The following is a 21,982-nucleotide window of genomic DNA, read 5'->3' on the forward strand; positions in this document are numbered from 1 at the left end:
ATGTAACAATGATTAATGAAAAATGAATTTGAAAGAGAGCTGGATGGTGTATATGAGAGAGTTTGGAGGTATAAAGGAAGAGAGAAATGGTAAAATGATATTATAATCTCAAATATAAAAGCAGAGAAAAGAAATCTGAAGTCCTGGGGGCTGGAGAGATGGCTCAGCAGTTAAAAGCACTGACTGCTCTTCCACAGGTCCTGAGTTCAAATCCCAGCAACAACAAGGTGGCTCACAACCACCACAATGGGATCCGATGCCCTCTTCTGGTGTGTCTGAAACCAGCTACACTATAATCATATAAATAAAATAAATAAATAAATCTTTTTTATAAAAGGAAGAAATCTGAAGTCCTCTTGGGCCTTCCACATCCTCCTTCATCACCTTCTAGAAACATCCTGATTTTCATTTTGACACAGCCTATCGTTTGCCTCAGCAGTTGTTTTGTATTTCACGTACACATTTCTTTTCCTCTGTCCTCGAGTTGACTTTATGCTGTGTATCAGGAAGGCTCACAAAATCTTCTTCCTCATTCATCAGGATCACTTCACCTTCACAGATCCATTTTCACTATTTCATCATCAAATATGTTAGCTGGAGAGAGAGTGTCTGTGGATGTGACAGGCCCAGTGCACTCAAACTCATGGCTACTGTGATTGCTTGCACAAGACCTGCACAAGATGAAGCTGGCCAAAGCCCACCACAGAGCCTCTCTCCCTAGCTGAAGAGTTGCTGACAGTCAGTGTCATACAGCTGCTTTCATTAGCAGTGAGGTACCTGGTAGGTTGCCCCATATACTCATCTATGTGCATAGGAGCAACACTAATTGGATTCCATGGGCTATAAGAATTAAAATAAAAATACAATTAAAAACAGGACATGAAGTTGAGATAGAGACATGCTGGAGGGCCTAGGAGGAGCTTCAGGGGCAGAGGTGAATATCATCAAAACGTTGTATTCGTGTGTAAAATTCTTAAATAAGGAAAGTATTATATTTAAAAAGATATAGCTATAGTATTTTCATAGATAGCTTTCATCAGATTAAGGAATTAATTGGCCCTCTTATCAAGATGGATAGTGTTTTTTGTTGCATGTGTTTTCTGTATCTGTTGCAATAACTATATAATTTTCTCCTTTATTCTGTTAATATGGCAAATTACATCAATTTACTTTTTGGATGTGAAGCCAATATTACATTCCTAAAATAAACCCGTTATCTATGATGCATTATCCTTTTAGGCACCATTATTGCCTGTGATTAGTAAGACGGGGTAAAATCCTGTGTACATTGGTTTTACTGACTTTATAAACATTTGATTGAATTCACAGTGAAGCCATCTGGGCATGAAGACCCCTTATTCCTAACACCATGGTACAAGATGGAAGCAATGCAAATAAATTACTTTTTCCCACCAGAAAGGATAAATATTTTTCTGTTAGACATTCAATATCCTAGCAAATTCAGAAGACTGACTGCTTCTGGTATCAGTTTGGAAAACGCATGCCTCTCTGAATTATTTTCCCATTTTATCATTACTGTCAAATTTGTTGATATAACTTTTATGTGTTCTTTTTTCTTCACTACCTAGAATCTGTGATTTTTATAGTGATATCACCTTTGGAGTTTAATATTAATTATTTATGTTTTGCATAGTTATTATTGCTATGAATTATGAATTTTATTAAATATTTTCCTAGAGGTTTGCTTCTACACTATTGACTTTTAATCGCATATCTATTATTTTTCCTCTGCTTTATTTGGGTCCTTTTTCTAACTTTCTATGTGTTGTGAGACAGAGGAACAGACAGAAAGACAAGGTCTGGCTCAGCCTCCCTGTTCTGAGATTATAGAGACATGAATTCCCCCCCCCCCCTTCAAGAGAATTATGGACTTTACAATATGCCTTTTTAAAAATATTTTTATTGCTGGGTGGTGGTGGTGCATGCCTTTAATCCCAGCACTTGGGAGGCAGAGGCAGGTGGATTTCTGCGTTCAAGGCCAGCCTGGTCTACAGAGTGAGTTCCAGGACAGCCAGGGCTACACAGAGAAACCCCGTCTCGAAAAAAACCAAAAAATATATATATCAAATTTTTATCTTAGAAATTTTACTTTTAAATTTAAAACTATATGATTTTATTTTTATTTGTGTACATGTATCTGTGTCTGTGTGAACATATACCATGCATGAGTGGGTAGCCGAGAAAGCCAGTAAACAGACACTAGGTCCTCTGAGCTGAGGCTGCAAACAGTTATAAGCCAACAAAAATGCATGCTAGGAGCTGGACTCAGTGCTCTTAATTGCTGAGCCATCTCTTCATCCACTGATTCCTTTTAATTATAATGACTTTGCAGCCATAAATTCTTCTCCTGACACAAATTCAGCTTTACTCTCCTGGTTTTAGTACGTAGTGCTTTCATTATCACTCTGCTCAAAATATTGTCTAATGTCTTTTTATTTTTTTCTTTCACCTAAGATTTATGTAGAAGTGTGTCATAATTTTCAAACATGTATTTTCTGGATATACTGAATTTATTGCTGAATTTAATTTGAATACTGCTGAATTACAACGTTCAATCTATACCATTTCGACCTTTCCAAATACAAGACTCATTTTACATTCCAAAATAAATCTGTCTTGGTGAATTTTTCACGTGTTCTTGAAGGAATACACATTTCACAGCTGGTGAAGGTAGCAGGCAAGTTTTCTTGAGCTGCCTTGTCACCTTCTCCTCTAGGAATCTGTCCCTGGGCCCACAAATCTAGGCTCCTGTTTATAGAGCATTCTCTCCTATTTCCTGTTAGCTGTGTGATCCTCCCACACCAAACCCTAGTACCTTCCTCCTCACTAGGGTCTCTCTTCCATTTGATGTGCAAAACAATGATAAACTTCAAGATGCTAATATTTTTTAGAAATGAGGCATATCTAGCCAAATACTAGTCAACAGTACTATTTTCTACTTTGGTCTATTTACATTTTTATTTTTATTGTAACTGGCTAAGCCCAATTTGTGCAGCCTACATGTATGGAGGTGTAGGTGTGGATCTACCCACTGGGGCATGGACATGCTACTAATGACCACACTCCAAAAGAAAAGTGACTCCCATTTCCCCAACCACCATCAAGGGCAATAGCTCTTCCGCTAGGAATAAGAGGTCAGGAGCCTCTCCCTCCTCCATGCAGGACATCTAACTGACTTGATCTTGTGCAGATCTTAGACAGGTAACCATGGCTGCTGTGAGTTCATGGGCACAACAGCCATGATTCATGTTCAGAAAACAGCATTTCACACCTCCCTTCTCCATCTTCACACCTCCCTTCTCCACCTTCACACCTTCCTTCTCCATCTTCACACCTCCCTTCTCCATCTTCACACCTCTATTCTCCACCTTCACACCTCTATTCTCCATCTTCACACCTCCCATCTCCATCTTCACACCTCCCTTCTCCATCTTCACACTTCCCCTCTCCATCTTCACACCTCCCTTCTCCACCCTCACACCTCTATTCTCCATCTTCTAGTCCTTATTACACTTCTTCTGCCTCTTCCTGCATGATGTTTCCTGAGCCTTGACCTTCCTGTTGCATTTGTTATGTGGTGACTGATTTGGTAATTAGGATAAGGAGGAGGAGGGTTGCCATGGGACAGGTATCATTGTGAGTCTTTACTTTAACATGTGCTTTGTGAGAATTATACTCCTCTTCCCATTATGGTTTACAGACAGCCGTAGAAGTGATACTCTGACATTTTGAAAGCTAGTTTACTCAAGTAAATGATTAAGCAAATTAGAATACAGGATGTTCACAATATGGCAAATGGTGAACATGGTACATGCTTAGAAGATTGAAGAAAGTCAGTGAGATCTTTGCCACAGTGAACATTTGTTACTCCTTTTCTGTAAGAGAAGCTTGAACATCTTTAAATTGTCCTAAATCTACCCTGAACCATCCCTGATGGGCTATGAGGACAGCATGGGATAAGTGCATTCCTGCACTTGCCTGTCTCAGAAAGGCTGGCCCTGCAGGGGAAGTTCCCTGGGAGAAGGTGCCTTCCACTCTGCTTTGCCCATATTTCTTCCACCCCTGCATTCTGCACACACTCACCTTTTCCCATTCCCGGTCCTTATTCAGCACGATCACCACAAGCCTGGGGTGCACCTGATAGCCTTCCTCCGTGAAGGACAAATCCTTGCCATCCCACGTCACATTGACCATAAATCTAGATGGAGGAAAAGACAAAAACACAATTAGGGATGATTTAAAGAGGCATCCAACAATGGCATGGGTGCTGCTATCAGCACACTATTAGAGTCTAAACACGCACAGTCATTGCTTATCATCATATAGAGCCTGCAACTCTGGACCTTTTAGGACCCACAGAAGCACTGGTAATCACACACACTCTGATCCACCAGCCTGGAATCATTCTCAGAACTCCAGTCCTGTATCTAGGCATTAATAATCAACTGCCTAACACTTTTGACTAGCAAAATTCATTGACCTGGATTCACATGATCTTCTTATATGAGAATCTGGATGCATATCATTCTCTCCCTCCTCCCAACTCTGTGTGTGTATGTGAGTGCACAAGTACATGTGTGTGTGCCTGCAGGTGAGCGTGGGTTTCCACATGCATTTGGGGACCATAGAGGCTAAAAGACAAAAAAACACTGGGTTCCATGAAGCTTGAGATGCCTGCTGTGTATGCTGGGAACTGAATTCTGGCACTGTTAATCATGTAGACATCTTCCTAGGGCTGTGTATTCTGTTCTCTTTTCTTAGGTTTCCCTGAAGGAAACACCTTCTTCACAGACCACACATATCTGGCTTCAAAGCAATGATGGCCCATCTGTTATTACTCATTTCGCTAATATGTATTTGCTACCTATCAGGGTGTAGCTAGTTGGATGGAGATAAACAAGGGAACAGATGTGATACCTGCTCTCATGAGTTTATAGTCTAGGAGAGGGCAGCTCTTAGCTGATTAACCACACATCTCTGACACGCTACAAGAAAAGGAATAAGAGGCTGAGGAAATGGCTCCTGTGGCAACATGTCTGCTGTGTAATCATGAGAACCTGAGTTTAGATTCTCTGTATCCTGCTAAAAGGCTGTGTGTGGGCACAACCCTGTAATCCTGCCACTGCTTCTTCAGCAGCAGAGATAGGATGGGCCCTGGGGCTTGCTGGCAAGCTAATCTGGTTGAATTGATGATCTCCAGGTTTAGTGAGAGATTCTGTCAATGATGATGATGATGATGATGACGACGATGATGGTGGTGGTGATGGTGGTAGTGGTGGTGATGATGATGATGACAATGTGGAAATTAATTGAGGAAGATACCATATGTCATTCTTTGACCTCTACATACATGATACACGCATATATATAATAAGCACATGCATCCAACTCTCTCTCTCTCTCTCTCTCTCTCTCTCTCTCTCTTAAAAGAGTGAGAGAAAGGAAGGTATCTTACAGGAGAGCAAAAAAGGAAAAGTAAGACTCAGGAAGTGTGTCAATCAACATTGACTAGGTAAGAGAAGATGGGAACAGGCTAAAGGAGCAATGTGTGCAAGTCTGTGGTATGTACTAGACACTCCATACTGACGATTATGGTGAAGCAGACAAAAAGGGAAGTGTGACATTCAGCAAGCCTGAAATGGTGGATGAAGCAGATCATGTGCAATCTTGTCTTAATCTCAAAGTGAGATGCCATTGGAGGATTTTAATCGGAGTAGCGTAGCACTTTAACAATATCACCATACAGCCATGTAGAGAATGGACAAGGAGACTAGCAGGCATGTAGAGTACTGTTCAGAGGGTTATGTTGTTTCTTCAACCAAGGTGGAAGACAGAGATGGCTTTGACCCTGGTGGTTGCCAAAGAAGAGGGAAAGAAGGAGAAAATGAAGAAGAGCAGCAGAGAGAGAACAAAGAAAATGGAAAACCAGGAGGATTCTGCGCTGGGTTTGAGGGGATGGTGAAGAGGCAAGTCTTTAGGGCCTGTGTCTTGTCTGTGGAATCAGTGCTGGGTTGGACATGTTTAGTACAGGGGACATTTGTCTGTGCAGCAAGAATCCTTGTTCCATCTCTGCTTAGAATCTCCAAATTCTCTCACATGTGATCAAGTTGGACTCGAGTGAGAATACACAGCACCATCCATCCACCAGAACTGGGATGAAAAATGACTCTATGAAGTTTGAGATAAATATAATGTTTTGTGTCCTAAGGGCCAGCAGTATGGCTCAGCAAATAGGGACTTGCCGCCAAACCTGAAGAGTAGAGTTCTATTCCTGGGATAGAACTTCCATAGACTAGAAGGAAAGAGCCAACTCCTGGAAGTTATCCTCTGCCTTCCACACACTATGGCATATGTGCATGTAGAAGTAGATAACGAAGTGTGAATATTCAAGGAGAAGAAGGAGACTACAAAGTCTCTGAAAGAGACTGGCCTAGTGGGTCACAGGTCCACCTTTGATCTCTGTAGTGCAGAAGTAACCACATAGGAGAGACCAGAGTTCCAGGAACAATTGGAAAACGCAAGGGAAATGGTGAGGAGTAGGGCATGTATCCATCACATGGGCCATCTGCTTCACTAAAAGTCATGCTCTCAGGACTGGATGACTCAGTGGTTAAGAATTCTCAATGCTCTTCCAGAAAACCCGAGTTTGGTTCCTAGCACCCACAATAATTGACTCACAACAGCCTGACACCTCAGCTTCAGGCCCTCACACACCCTCTTCTGGCCTCCAAGATCTCCCATATACAGGCAGCACAGACATGCATACACATCTCTATAATCATTATTTTTAAACATCATGTTCTTAGCAACACACTAATTCTGTGGAAAAAGCACTGAGTACTTAATGTTAAGAGAAGTAGGGAGAAGACAGAGTGGAGCCTGCCAGTGAGGAGGGATTAAAGCCACTTTCCATTTTACTCTGTGCCCCCTTTAGTCTTCAAATGACTTGCATTGTTACACTGTTACACTTCAACCAAAACACTGTTCTGAACAAAAGCAGAATAATCACAATTCTACTTGGGACACTTGTGGTGTCCATGGTAGTTTGCTAGAAAGATATTTGCCTGGTGTATGTGCATGGGGAGGCATATGTATATGTGTGCATGGATGCATGTACATGTGTGTGTGTGTAGGTCAGAGAACAACCCTGATGTCATCCACCTTGTGTTCTGAGACACTGGCCTGGAGCTTGACAAATAGACTAGGCTGTCTGACAAGCAAATCCCAAGGATCCACTTTTCTGTGCCACTTCAGTCCTGGGATTCAAGGGTACCATAAGGTTGGTACTTTTACGTGGGTTCTGAGGGTCAACCTCAGATACTTGTGTTTGTAAGGCAAGCCTTTTACCAACTAAGCCATCCTGTCAGACCTAGAAAAATATTTTCTAAACTCCATAGCTATTCATTGCGAGTCTCTTGTATATGAGTCCTTATAGTGAGTCCTGTAGATGCAGAGCTAGAGGCCCATTGTCTTTTTATCCTTTGACCAACAGTTTTCATAATTCATAGCCATAGGCACACCAATGGCAGCATGAGAGCTGGAGAATGGGAGAAATTGCAAAAGCAGAGGAGGAGCTCCTAGCTCAATGCAGAATATCTTGGGAGCCTTTCTGGGGGATGCTGGAGAACAAGGGGGAGGTAGGAGAAAGCGTTCTAATCAGAGAGGTTACCAGCTGAGATTGACACACACCAAGAGGCAGCTTGTTAAGGAGCTGGTAATTCTAAGAGCTCTAAGAACTGATCATGGGGCCCTTGTATGGCATTCTAAAGCACTGGACATTTGTTCAGAAGGCCATGGAGAACCATGAAAAGAAGACTGTAAAGAGGAAAGCACTCAGGCAGAGGCAGCCATGCAACGCCTCTGCATCAGAGGGAACTTCAGGACTTTCGTTCATGGGTTGCACACCATTCATTATTCAGGCAGTGGAGACATGTTTGCTCTTCTTCCTTCCCTTTGGTGGTTCTTGGCAGGTATATGATGAGCTAAGTAGACCTAAATAGAAACATCTAAGGAATGTTCCATTTTACACCCTCTGTGCCAAGGGATCATGAAAAGATTTTGAATAGACCAATGAATTAGAGGGACATTGGACTTCCTTCAAATTCCTCATTGTCAGTGATCTTTCAATGTAACTAATTGGGAGCTAAATAAGACTGCTTTTATCTTCCAAGTTGAAGTTTTGGTTTCATTTCTAAAACTATTTTTGGTCCTTCCAAATTGCCTGGCACATGGTAGGAGCCCAGTTGATGCTTGATAGCTATGTCTATTGACATGTCATCATTAGATATGCCATTCATCCATATATACATTTGCAAATATATCCATCAATGCATCAATCTATCCATAGATCAATATGTTTAGTCATCAATTCACCCATCAAATATCTATCTATCCTTCCACCCATTCACTCATTTATCTATGCATAATTACATTCATCATTCACACAACTTGATCCATCTATTGATATGCCCATCAATACACTTTGTCTCACTATTTGTCTCCCCACCAATCCACCCATCTACCTACATATTGACACATTAGCTACCCATAAGTCCATCAATCTACCCATCCATTATTCCATTCAATGGTCTTTTGAGGACCTACTATATATCAAGCACACTCTGCATCATGAAATCTGCTAAGAAAGTAACACAGAAACAATCATACAGCTTTCACGTCTAAGGAGATGGTCACAAAAATAACAGCAAAGAATGGCAAATACACAATTTTTTGTTGCTTAAATGGATAACGTGCATGGATAATGGCAAGCTGTGGTGAATTTTATTGTAACTCCAGAGCTAGAATCAGGAGACAAAGTAGACCATGTTTGGGTCATGTGAAGAAAGAGCAAGGGTCAGGTAGACAGATGGTAGCAGATAACAACTACAGTTTGCTTGAGGCAAACAGAATAGTCAAAGGCAGAGAGAGATAAAGCTTCATAGTGAATTTGATCAGAGATAGAATCAGGTCAGAAGGATTGGGAGATGGGGTGTGCTGGGAGTAGGGGGAGTGGCTTGAGATGGGAAGCTAAAGACAGAAGAAATTGCCTCATCAGCTGTAGTAAGGGGATTATACTCATTCTGTTTGCTGGGGATAGAGGCTGGAAGAGAGAGTTTATAAGGCACAGAAAAGTAGAGGGATCCAGTTAGTAACCAAGGCAAGAAACCTAGCAAAGGAAATGATTTTGGGGGCAAAGTTATTGCACCAACAGGCCAACAGTTAAAACAGAACACTGTTGAATTGCAGTGTAACTTCTGTAACAATGAGCCACGCTAGTAAAAAAAAAAAAAAAAAAAAAACAAAACAAAAAAAAAAAAACAAAAATCACACACACACACACACAAACAATAGCAATAAAAACAAGCAAATCAGTCACCCAAGGACCTTCTGTGCCTCATATCATAAATCCATAGCTAGAATGGCCAGTTCATGGAGATAAGTAAGCCAGCATTCTTGGATTAATGGTGTTTAGACAAGGTCTAGTTCATAACCTAAATGTTTATAATTAAGATGTTTGTATCAAGACAATGCAATTGATACAATTGTATTAATACAAATGTGTTTGTATCAAAAGATATGGAAATACTTTGTTTATTTTGGTTTTGTTCTTTTTTTTTTCTATTTAGAAGGTAAGTACTATAGGTTGAATCTTGAGTGTCCTCCACAAAGACCCACAGGTGCTACAGTTGGCAGGAGGTACAGGCTTTGAAAGTGATGCTCATTGAGAGGCCTGTGGGTCATTAGAGGGAACCCTTAAGGGGCTAGTGGTTCCTCTGGTCCTTTCCATTTCTTTCATCTTCTTAGCAAGAGGTAAGCAGTTTTGTCTTCCCTGTACTCTTGCCATGATACTTGGCTTCACTGTGGACCTAAAACTCCACTTCACAATCATAGATTCCCAGCCTAAGAAGAAATAAGGATGTCTTTTTTCCAAGTTGATTGCCAGAAACTGACTGACACAATGGGTCAGCGGATAAAGGTTTTGGTTTTGGCACAGAAAGCTGCCCTTCAGGAGAAGCACTTGCAGGTTACATCATGTGACTCATGGGTCACACGCATGGTTTTAGACAATAGGCTAGTATGTATGAGTCATCATCTTTCTTTGGATTCATTGGTTGAATTTATTCAAATCTTTAATTTATCATCTTGATTCTTGTACACCATTCCTTTCCCTCTGTTTTCTGACTAAATGAAGTGGGATTAGCGGGGTAATTAGTCATACTTGACCAATCAAATTTCAGATTATATGAAAACAGTTATGTAGAAATCCTCATGTCCTGATTTTTACTGTGCTCCCTTAAAATTCAGTCCTCTAGAGCAGTGACTCCATGTACTACATGTTGAGATCTTTGTCTAGCTCCTGTCTTTAGTCCTGCAGGAGAGACAAAAAGCTCTAACAGAAATTTCTGCTGAACACCAATTTCATTCTGAAGTTGGCAAGGAGAGAATGTGTATTAACTCCATTCCCTCCATCCAGCCTCTAGGAAGGGCGGTCCATAGCTCCTTAGGCTTTCTTCCCACTTAGACTATGCCAGAGCAAAGTTCTTTACTGTAGGAGATGCCATTATATACTGCTTTTCTCTGCTCCCATTATTACCTGTTGAGCACTTGTATTAAACAGTAAAATCATATCACTGTCTTGCTTATCAAAACTGATTACATACCTTTAGCAACACAGATAAAAATACTAGAACCCCTGGTGGCTGCTAAACTTCAATTTATATCTTCAATATTTCCATCAGGAACAATAAATACAATAAAGCATGCTAGCAAAATACACAAGATGGTAAGGCGCTGGTATTCGGCAAAGGTCCGCCTTTGTCTTCCAATCATTCAGTGATGGCAAAGTGGTTGAAATAGCACTAACCCAATAAAATGAACTATTTGCAGCACATGTACACAGAGGCTTCCTGTAGTAGACTCACCCCACAGACTTGAGGATATGAGGCTGCTGACTATGTGGAATGGCCCTTTCTCCACTAACAGCATTTTCTTATCTATTAATAGCAAAGGCCCAGGAGAGAACAAGGGCGCCATACTTCCTATGTCACAAACTGGCCCGGAAATTCATGTTCACTCTAGACCAGCAGTGTCTTTGATGGAAGCATGAGCTGCATAGGATTATGGGGCACTAGCTATGTGGATGGTCTAGACCAGGACATGCCATGGGTCTGCTATAAACCCTGAATTTTATTTTTTTTAACATTGATGATTATTGTTGTTGTTGTTGCTGCTGCTGCTGTTGTTGAGCTATGTATGTCTATGTGTGGGGCTGTCCACATTAGTTCAGGAATCTATGGAAGCCAGCAAAGGGGATCAGATTCTCTAGAGCTGGAGCTACAGGCAGCTGTGACCTGTGCCTCATAGGTGCTGAGAACTGAGCCTAGGTGCTTGGCAAGCACAACGTGTACTCGGAACTCCTGAACTATCCTGCCAGCCCACAACCTAGATTTAAAAAATATTTTGTTTAAAAATAAAGTGATAAAGTCACAGGAGGGTACAGGAAGATAACCCAAGAGATAGGCACGCAGGCGTGAAACCTGAGTTTGATTCCCCTCAGAACTCACACACAGAAGCTAGATTTCAGTTTCTATTGGATGGTTGGGTTAGGCTTTCTTTGTATTTTGTGGTTATTTTACTTTGATTTCTAATAAGCAAAATGCACACATCATAAAGGAAGCCCCTTGCCCACCCTTTGCTTGCTTAATGTTGTATTTCTAATGAACATAATGCCTGACAGAGAGCTAGGATGGATCAGAGACTGCCATGAGCAGGAGTTGATGTTTCATGACGTCAGAGAGATACACCAATGTTTCCCGCTGGACCACCTGGGAAGCATCTCACCCTCTGAGCTCCCTCCACCTCCTTCCCTGTTGTTTTCCTAAATGCCATGTTGTGACCATCAGATTGCTTTGTACATCACCATGTTTATGCCCACTGCTGCCTGTTACTGTGGAGATGTGTACCTGGTCGAAGGGCTGAGACTGATGACTACTGAAAGCTGAGTCCTAAAAGGGACATCTGTGTCACCACCACTCAGGGACCAGAACAGAGGAGGGCCAAAACCATGAAAGCACAGGAGCTGGAGGAAGGGTGAAGGGCTGCAGAACTCTGTCTTCAAGGTGTGGCTCAGCCACTGCAGTCCTGAGTGCTCAGCCGCTGTGATGGCCTGTGCAAAATGAACCAGGCCAACATCCTACCATTTAGCGGGGAAGGGCTAATGAGGCTCCTTCTCTAAGGACCTATAGGCAAATGATGGTCATTGGCAGAAGGAGACATTTTCTTTAGCGGTGTAGCTACTGGTAATGTTCCCATGATCCTGCCAATAACCCTAATTAAACCCATTGGGTCACCAAAACCAAAACCAAACCCAAAACCAAACAAACAAAAAACAAAACCAAAAATATCAACTGAAAATGGGAGAGGGGACACTTGAGGGGGAGAGCAGGGATCAAGAGAGGATAATAGAGAGATTACAACCAGGCTACATCACACATGTATTAAAAGATCATAAGAAATCATATCATAGTGATAACTAATAAATCATAGCAAAAACACTTAAACCGCATCATTCCCTAACATAACTCAAAGCACACAGGGTGCCTTGCACATGCCCAGTACACAGTAGCTAATGGACACTCTAACTCCCATGTTGTAGTTCCGTCTCTTTACAGGCAAACTTCTTGTTGTCACCTGAGTGTGATCACATCAAGGGTCCCTCAGACCTCTGTCAGTGGCAGTATGCGTGCTCTGTGAGCAGCTGTGTACACCAAATGTCTCATTCTTCCGAGTTCCTCCTTTGTCTTTTTTGCCTCACAGTTGTCTCTTTTAACTTCCAAAATTTGATTATTTGAAATGTTCTCTAGACATATTTATTATTCACCCTTTCCCTTTAGACTTTAATTCTCTTACTCTTTCATAAATGCCACCGTAACCCATTTAGTGTTTCTCAATTTTCCCTTGACTTCCCATCTGCTCTGCCATTTCCCAAGTTCCTAGGGCTGCTTTCCTGAATCTTTCCAGCCTGTAAATGCCTCTTCCAGCAGACTTGGGTGTCCCAGCCTTTCCCTTTGTCATTTGATTTACATGTTTTGCAAATCAGAGTCATTGATTTTTTTTAATCTGTTCATGTTTTCCAGCTCATTTCTACAAGATTTGAAACTTTTTCTAAATTCTTTTTTCTGCTCCTCCAACTCCTCCCCTCCCCGCTCTCTCTCTCTCTCTCCTGGCACTCTGCAATCTCTTTCACACTGCTCTCTGCTTAGGGCTTTCTGGTTGCTCAGGGTAAATCTCTAGCCCAGCACATGGATCCTCTGATCTGGACTTCATCTCCAGCATTGGAAAAACAAGCCTGAAACTACTCCCTCTTGAAAGAACGCCTTTGTGCTTTCTCCTGTGCCTGCGTCCCCACCCTATGCTTCTCATTCACCTCCCTCACCTTGCCCCATCTCCTGTGACCAGTGCCCTCATGGGCATAGCTTTCCATTTGTCCTCCCCTCTATTCAACTCATTGGCTTGCTGGAGGTTTTCTGCCCCCCAAACAATTGATAAACACCTAATGCAGAGCCAAGAAGCAAATGTCAGGGCTTAATTCCCTAACTCCAACCCACAGTCCGAGTTGTCCAGGCCAGTTCACATGGGACAGACTCAGAAATTCATAAATGAATTTTCTAAATGGCTGGAGACAGACAGAGAGAGAGAGACAGAGAGAGAGAGAGAGAGAGAGAGAGAGAGACAGAGAGAGAATCAATCCTACAACATAACTTCTATTATTGCAGCCAATTGAAAAATATCTTGACCAAAAAAAAAAAATACTGATTTTTGTTTAATGTTTTCTTTCACTATAAAACTGGAGATTGAACACATACTAAGCATTCTACCTCTGAGCTGCATCCCCAGCCTTCCTTTTCACTCCATTCTGAGACAGAGTCTTGCTAAGTTGTCCAGACAGTCCAGATTGGACTTGAACTCACTCTATACCCAAGCAGCTCTTGAATTTGTAATCCTTTTACCCCAGCTTTCTAAGTAAATGGGATTGTAAATCTGCACAACCCCTGGCTAATACTGAATTATAAAAGTTTAGAAAGCAGGAGGTTGTCTTTGGATCACTACACTTTGGGGGTGTAGAGTGTGCACCCTCTGGCCAAAGCTTCCTCATGCCACTGAGCAAGGGAGCAAACGCGGGAGTGGGCATGGTCTGGGGGCTTTGGCATGCTCAGTGCCTACTTCCAGTGAACTGGCTGCAGACAAGACATTGTCTAAGGCCTCTTGTTTCCAGAACTCCTTTATTTATTGAAAGTTACTGGACGTCTGAGTGACCGTCAACAAAGTAGCTTTGTAAATCTCAGCTGGCTACTGTTCCTTCTATGTGGGATATGCCAGGAAACCTAGAATGGGGGAATCTGTAATGTCTGATGCAATTAATAACATATTAAAATAGCACAAAATGTACCCCTATTACCCCCAGTGCTTGCCCTTCCATTTGGAGCTGGCTGGAGGGAGGCAACACAAGCAGCTTCTGAAGTGGGTCTAAGGGACATTGCAGAAGAGGTGGGCGGTGTGGCAGCAGGTGACGCACTTGGTTGCTCACCCAGATGCTTGCAGACTACGATATTTCCTTTGGCTATTTTAAACAAGATCTCCTGTGCCCTAGCCTGGCCTTGAATGTCTGTCTTTCTGCCTCCACCTGAGGACTTGGTTACAGGAGTAAGGTTTTGCACATGCTCTGTGCAGTGCTGTAGTTAACTCCCTGGGTGTCAGGCACTCCAGGCAAGTACTCTGCCAACTAATCAAGCTCTTACGGAAGCAGAGATGCATGGGATCTGCTTTCCATGCACAAGAAGGAGGGGAAAGAGGAAGAAAGAAGAACCGCATAGAAGATGTGGATCAGTGGTCACGTGGTACAAGACGTAGCTTCATGTTAGAATGTCCAGTTAACCCTCCCCTCTCTCCATGGGACATGAGTGCACAGAAATAAGGGCTTTCTAGCAGCCTTTGTTACCTGCTATGTGTGCCATGGAGAACATGGAGCAGTATGTGGCCCTGTGCTCAGAGCACAGCATTGAATGAAGGAAGTCACAGAGCTCTGTCCTTTCCTGTAAACAAGCCCTATGTATCAGTCTGGTCACTATTTCCTCTGTTCTTCATAAAGTGTGGAAAAATCAAACAAGATAGCTTGAAAGCCAAAAATGAAGGCATAGACAATGGTGCTCTGGAGTTCGTACCACCTCTTAATTCCTTGATACATTGAAACTTCCTCTATCATTTGAGGAAAAGTCTATTTGTATTCATCAAACTGGAGAGCAACTATATGTGTGTTCCTCTATAGTGCAACAGAGAAGTCCTAATTTTCTTTTTTTTTTTTAGTAAATCATAAGCTATTTATTTAATGGTATATATAAAATAAAACATTGCTGTGAAGTTTTTCTATTTAAAGATAGATAATAGATGCCCATGCAGTAAGACAAATGATTTGGTTATGTTTGGTGTTTCCATACCCAAGGAATTACAGTTGCAGTGAATATGATGTACATCCCATTCCCCACAGAGACTTCTATCTACTCATTTAGAATACATTTTCTTCCCTCTATCCTCTTCCGTAGGTAATGGCCATTCATCCTACATCTTGAATAAATCTTCTTCCGATGAACCAAACATGTTTTTTTTTTCTTGTTGGACAAGATATTTTTGTATTAAAATAATTAGTTACATTCTAATACTTCTATTATATACATTAGGGCATCGTGGCTCTCATTGCTCATTTGTAAGTAAAACATTTTCTAGCTAAATTAAATCATTAGTTCATTAAAATTCTTTTTTTTATTATTTTTTTTATTTTTTTTTATTTTTAATATTTTTATTACATATTTTCCTCAATTACATTTCCAATGCTATCCCAAAAGTCCCCCATAGCGCCCCCCACTTCCCTACCCACCCATTCCCATTCTTTTGGCCCTGGCATTCCCCTATATTGGGGCATATAAAGTTTGCAAGTCCAATGGGCCTCTCTTTCCATTGATGGCCGACTAGGCCATCTTTCGATACATATGCAGCTAGAGACAAGAGCTCCGGGGTTCTGGTTAGTACATCATGTTGTTCCAACAATAGGGTTGCAGATCCCTTTAGCTCCTTGGGTACTTTCTCTAGCTTCTCCATTGGGAGCCCTAGGATACATCCAATAGCTGACTGTGAACATCCACTCCTGTGTTTGCTAGGCCCCGGCATCGTCTCACAAGAGACAGCTATATTTGGGTCCTTTCAGCAAAATCTTGCTAGTGTATGCAATGGTGTCAGCGTTTAGAAGCTGATTATGGGATGGATCCCTGGATACGGCAGTCTCTAAATGGTCCATCCTTTCATCACAGCTACGAACTTTGTCTCTGTAACTCCTTCCCTGGGTGTTTTGTTCCCAATTCTAAGAAGGTGCACAGTGTCCACACTTTGGTCTTCATTCTTCTTGAGTTTCATGCGTTTATCAAATTGTATCTTATATCTTGGGTATCCTAAGTTTTGGGCTAATATCCACTTATCAATGAATACATATTGTGTGAGTTCTTTTGTGATTGTGTTACTTCACTCAAGATGATGCCCTCCAGGTCCATCCATTTGGCTAGGAATTTCATAAATCCATTCTTTTTAATAGCTGAGTAGTACTCCATTGTGTAAATGTACCATAATTTCTGTATCCATTCCTCTGTTGAGGGACATCTGGGTTCTTTCCAGCTTCTGGCTATTATAAATAGGGCTGCTATGAACATAGTGGAGCATGTGTCCTTTTTACCGGTTGGGACATCTTCTGGATATATGCCCAGGAGAGGTATTGCTGGATCCTCCGGTAGTACTATGTCCAATTTTCTGAGGAACCGCCAGACTGATTTCCAGAGTGGTTGTACAAGCTTGCAATCCCACCAACAATGGAGGAGTGTTCCTCTTTCTCCACATCCTCGCCAGCATCTGCTGTCACCTGAATTTTTGATCTTAGCCATTCTGACTGGTGTGAGGTGGAATCTCAGGGTTGTTTTGATTTGCATTTCCCTGATGATTAAGGATGTTGAACATTTTTTCAGGTGTTTCTCTGCCATTCGGTATTCCTCAGGTGAGAATTCTTTGTTCAGTTCTGAGCCCCATTTTTTAATGGGGTTATTTGACTTTTTGGAGTCCACCTTCTTGAGTTCTTTATATATATTGGATATTAGTCCCTTATCTGATTTAGGATAGGTGAAGATCCTTTCCCAATCTGTTGGTGGTTTTTTTGTCTTATTGATGGTGTCTTTAGCCTTGCAGAAGCTTTGTAGTTTCATGAGGTCCCACTTGTCAATTCTCGATCTTACAGCACAAGCCATTACTGTTCTATTCAGAAATTTTTCCCCTGTGCCCATATCTTCAAGGCTTTTCCCCACTTTCTCCTCTATAAGTTTCAGTGTCTCTGGTTTTATGTGAAGTTCCTTGATCCACTTAGACTTGACCTTAGTACAAGGAGATAGGAATGGATCGATTCGCATTCTTCTACATGTTAACAACCAGTTGTGCCAGCACCATTTGTTGAAAATGCTGTCTTTCTTCCACTGGATGTTTTTAGCTCCCTTGTCGAAGATCAAGTGACCATAGGTGTGTGGGTTCATTTCTGGGTCTTCAATTCTATTCCATTGGTCTATTTGTCTGTCACTATACCAGTACCATGCAGTTTTTATCACAATTGCTCTGTAGTAGAGCTTTAGGTCCGGCATGGTGATTCCACCAGAGGTTCTTTAATCCTTGATAAGAGTTTTTGCTATCCTAGGTTTTTTGTTATTCCAGATGAATTTGCAGATTGCACTTTCTAATTCATTGAAGAATTGATTTGGAATTTTGATGGGGATTGCATTGAATCTGTAGATTGCTTTTGGCAAGATAGCCATTTTTACAATGTTGATCCTGCCAATCCATGAGCATGGGAGATCTTTCCATCTTCTGAGATCTTCTATAATTTCTTTCTTCAGAGACTTGAAGTTTTTATTATACAGATCTTTCACTTCCTTAGTTAGAGTCACGCCAAGATATTTTATATTATTTGTGACTATTGAGAAGGGTGTTGTTTCCCTAATTTCTTTCTCAGCCTGTTTATTCTTTGTGTAGAGAAAGGCCATTGATTTGTTTGAGTTAATTTTATATCCAGCTACTTCACCGAAGCTGTTTATCAGGCTTAGGAGTTCTCTGGTGGAATTTTTAGGGTCACTTATATATACTATCATATCATCTGCAAAAAGTGATATTTTGACTTCATCTTTTCCAATTTGTATCCCTTTGATCTCCTTTTGTTGTCGAATTGCTCTGGCTAGGACTTCAAGTACAATGTTGAATAGGTATGGAGAAAGTGGACAGCCTTGTCTAGTCCCTGATTTTAGAGGGATTGCTTCAAGCTTCTCACCATTTACTTTGATGTTGGCTACTGGTTTGCTGTAGATTGCTTTTATCATGTTTAGGTATGGGCCTTGAATTCCTGATCTTTCCAAGACTTTTATCATGAATGGGTGTTGGATCTTGTCAAATGCTTTTTCCGCATCTAACGAGATGACCATGTGGTTTTTGTCTTTGAGTTTGTTTATATACTGGATTACGTTGATGGATTTCCGTATATTGAACCATCCCTGCATACCTGGGATGAAACCTACTTGGTCAGGATGGATGATTGTTTTGATGTGTTCTTGGATTCGGTTAGCATAACTTTATTGGGGATTTTTGCATCAATATTCATAAGGGATATTGGTCTGAAGTTTTCTATCTTTGTTGGGTCTTTTTGTGGTTTAGGTATAAGAGTAATTGTGGCTTCATAGAATGAGTTGGGTAGAGTACCTTCTGTTTCTATTTTGTGAAGAACTGGGATTAGATCTTCTTTGAAGGTCTGATAGAACTCTGCACTAAACCCATCTGGTCCTGGGCTTTTTTTAGTTGGGAGACTATTAATGACTGCTTCTATTTCTTTGGGGGATATAGGGCTGTTTAGATCATTAACCTGATCTTGATTCAACTTTGGTACCTGGTATCTGTCTAGGAACTTCTCCATTTCATCCAGGTTCTCCAGTTTTGTTGAGTATAGCCTTTGGTAGAAGGATCTGATGGTGTTTTGGATGTCTTCAGGATCTGTTGTTATGTCTCCTTTTTCATTTCTGATTTTGTTAATTAGGATGCTTTCCCTGTGCCCTCTAGTGAGTCTGGCTAAGGGTTTATCTATCTTGTTGATTTTCTCAAAGAACCAGCTCCTTGATTGGTTGATTCTTTGAATAGTTTTTCTTTTTTCCACTTGGTTGATTTCACCCCTGAGTTTGATTATTTCCTGCCGTCTACTCCTCTTGGGTGAATTTGCTTCCTTTTGTTCTAGTGCTTTTAGGTGTGTTGTCGAGCTGCTAATGTGTGCTCTCTCTAGTTTCCTTTTGGAGGCACTCAGAGCTATGAGTTTTCCTCTTAGAAATGCTTTCATTGCATCCCATAAGTTTGGGTATGTTGTGGCTTCATTTTCATTGAACTCTAAAAAGTCCTTAATTTCTTTCTTTATTCCTTCCTTGACCAAGGTATCATTGAGAAGAGTGTTGTTCAGTTTCCACGTGAAGGTTGGCTTTCTATTATTTATTTTGTTATTGAAGATCAGCCTTAGTCCATGGTGATCTGATAGGATGCATGGGACAATTTCAATATTTTTGTATCTGTTGAGGCCTGCTTTGTGACCAATTATGTGGTCAATTTTGAGAAGGTACCATGAGGTGCTGAGAAGAAGGTATATCCTTTTGTTTTAGGATAGAATGTTCTGTAGATATCTGCCATATCCATTTGATTCATAATTTCTGTTAGTTTCACTGTGTCCCTGTTTAGTTTCTGTTTCCATGATCTGTCCATTGGTGAAAGTGGTGTGTTGAAGTCTCCCACTATTATTGTATGAGGTGCAATGTGTGCTTTGAGATTTACTAAAGTTTCTTTAATGAATGTGGCTGCTGTTTGTATTTGGAGCATAGATATTCAGGATTGATAGTTCCTCTTGGAGGATTTTACCTTTGATGAGTATGAAGTGTCCCTCCCTGTCTTTTTTAATGACTTTGGGTTGGAAGTCAATCTTATCAGATATTAGAATGGCTACTCCAGCTTGTTTCTTCATGCCATTTGCTTGGAAAATTGTTTTCCAGCCTTTCATTCTGAGGTAGTGTCTATCCTTTTCTCTGAGATGAGTTTCCTGTAAGCAGCAAAATGTTGGGTCTTGTTTGTGTAGCCAGTTTGTTAGTCTATGTCTTTTTACCGGGGAGTTGAGTCCATTGATATTAAGAGATATTAAGGAAAAGTAATTGTTGTTTCCTGTTATTTTTGTTGTTAAAGTTGGCATTTTGTTCTTGTGGCTGTCTTCTTTTAGGTTTGTTGAGGGATTACCTTCTTGTTGTTTCTAGGGCGTGGTTCCTGTCCTTGTATTGGTTTTTTTCTGTTATTATCCTTTGAAGGGCTGGATTCGTGGAGAGATAATGTGTGAATTTGGTTTTGTCGTGGAATACTTTGGTTTCTCCATCTATGTTAATTGAGAGTTTGGCTGGGTATAGTAGCCTGGGCTGGAATTTGTGTTCTTTTAGTGTCTGTATAACATCCGTCCAGGATCTTCTGGCTTTCATAGTCTCTGGTGAAAAATCTGGTGTAATTCTGGTAGGCTTGCCTTTATATGTTACTTGGCCTTTTTCTCTTACTGCTTTTAGTATTCTGTCTTTATTTAGAGCATTTGTTGTTCTGATTATAATGTGTCGGGAGGTATTTCTTTTCTGGTCCAGTCTATTTGGAGTTCTGTAGGCTTCTTGTATGTTCATGGGCATCTCTTTCTTTAGATTTGGGAAGTTTTCTTCTATAATTTTGTTGAAGATGTTTGCTGGTCCTTTGAGTTGAAAATCTTCATTCTCATCCACTCCTATTATCCGTAGGTTTGGTCTTCTCATTGTGTCCTGTATTTCTTGGATGTTTTGAGTTAGGATCTTTTTGCATTTTACATTTTCCTTGATTGTTGTGCCGATGTTCTCTATGGAATCTTCTGCACCTGAGATTCTCTCTTCCATCTCTTGTATTCTGTTGCTGATGCTCGTATCTATGGTTCCAGATTTCTTTCCTAGGCTTTCTATCTCCAGTGTTGCCTCATTTTGGGTTTTCTTTATTGTGTCTACTTCCCTTTTTAGGTCTAGTATGGTTTTGTTCATTTCCATCATCTGTTTGGATGTGTTTTCCTGTTTTTCTGTAAGGACTTCTACCTGTTTGATTATGTTATCCTGTTTTTCTTTAAGGATTTGTAACTCTTTAGCAGTGTTCTCCTGCAATTCTTTAAGGGATTTTTGTGCTTCCTCTTTATTGTCTTCTGCCTGTTTAGCAGTGTTCTCCTGCATTTCTTTAAGTGTGTTATTAAAGTCCTTCTTGAAGTCCTCTATCATCATCAGGAGATATGCTTTTAGATCCGTGTCTAGCTTTTCCGGTGTGTTGGGGTGCCCTGGACTGGGCGAAGTGGGGGTGCTGGGTTCTGATGATGGTGAGTGGTCTTGGTTTCTGTTAGTAAGATTATTACGTTTACCTTTCGCCATCTGGTAATCTCTGGGGTTAGTTGTTATCGTTGTCACTGTTTAAAGATTGGAGCAGAAGCTGTGTTCCACTCACCAGCAGTCCCAAAATCCTGCGGCGGGGGTCGTGGGTAGCTGGCGGGTGTCAGGCAACCCTGCTCTCCTGCTACCCCGGCGCTGATCCGGCCGGATGAGGCCTGTGGCCCTACTCAGGCTGGTTTCTGCTTCCCTAACTAATGCAGTCTCAGGTCCCGCGCAATTGGATTGGAGCAGAAGTTGTGCTCCACTCACCAGAAGTCTTAAGTTCCAGTGGCGGGTGTTGTGGGTAGCTGGCGAGTGTCAGCCGACCCTGCACCCCAGCTGCCCTGGTGCTTTTCTGACCGGAAGAGGGTTGTGGCCCTATGTATGCCGGATTTCTC

The 21,982-nt window shown here is 41.3% G+C and overlaps 1 protein-coding gene across 1 annotated transcript in view; it reads right to left on the reverse strand.

Annotated features, from left to right (window-relative positions):
- The window catches only part of Grin2a (glutamate ionotropic receptor NMDA type subunit 2A), a 434,479-nt gene that overhangs the window by 145,603 nt on the left and 266,894 nt on the right, over window positions 1–21,982 (reverse strand). The window contains exon 5 of the mRNA XM_021184964.3: window positions 4,105–4,219. Within this exon, the coding sequence (XP_021040623.1) occupies window positions 4,105–4,219 (115 nt within the window). The remainder of the gene's footprint in view (window positions 1–4,104; window positions 4,220–21,982) is intronic.

The sequence above is a fragment of the Mus caroli genome, unplaced genomic scaffold (assembly GCF_978045245.1).
Source record: "Mus caroli unplaced genomic scaffold, Mus_caroli_1 scaffold_17, whole genome shotgun sequence".
NCBI lineage: Eukaryota > Metazoa > Chordata > Mammalia > Rodentia > Muridae > Mus > Mus caroli.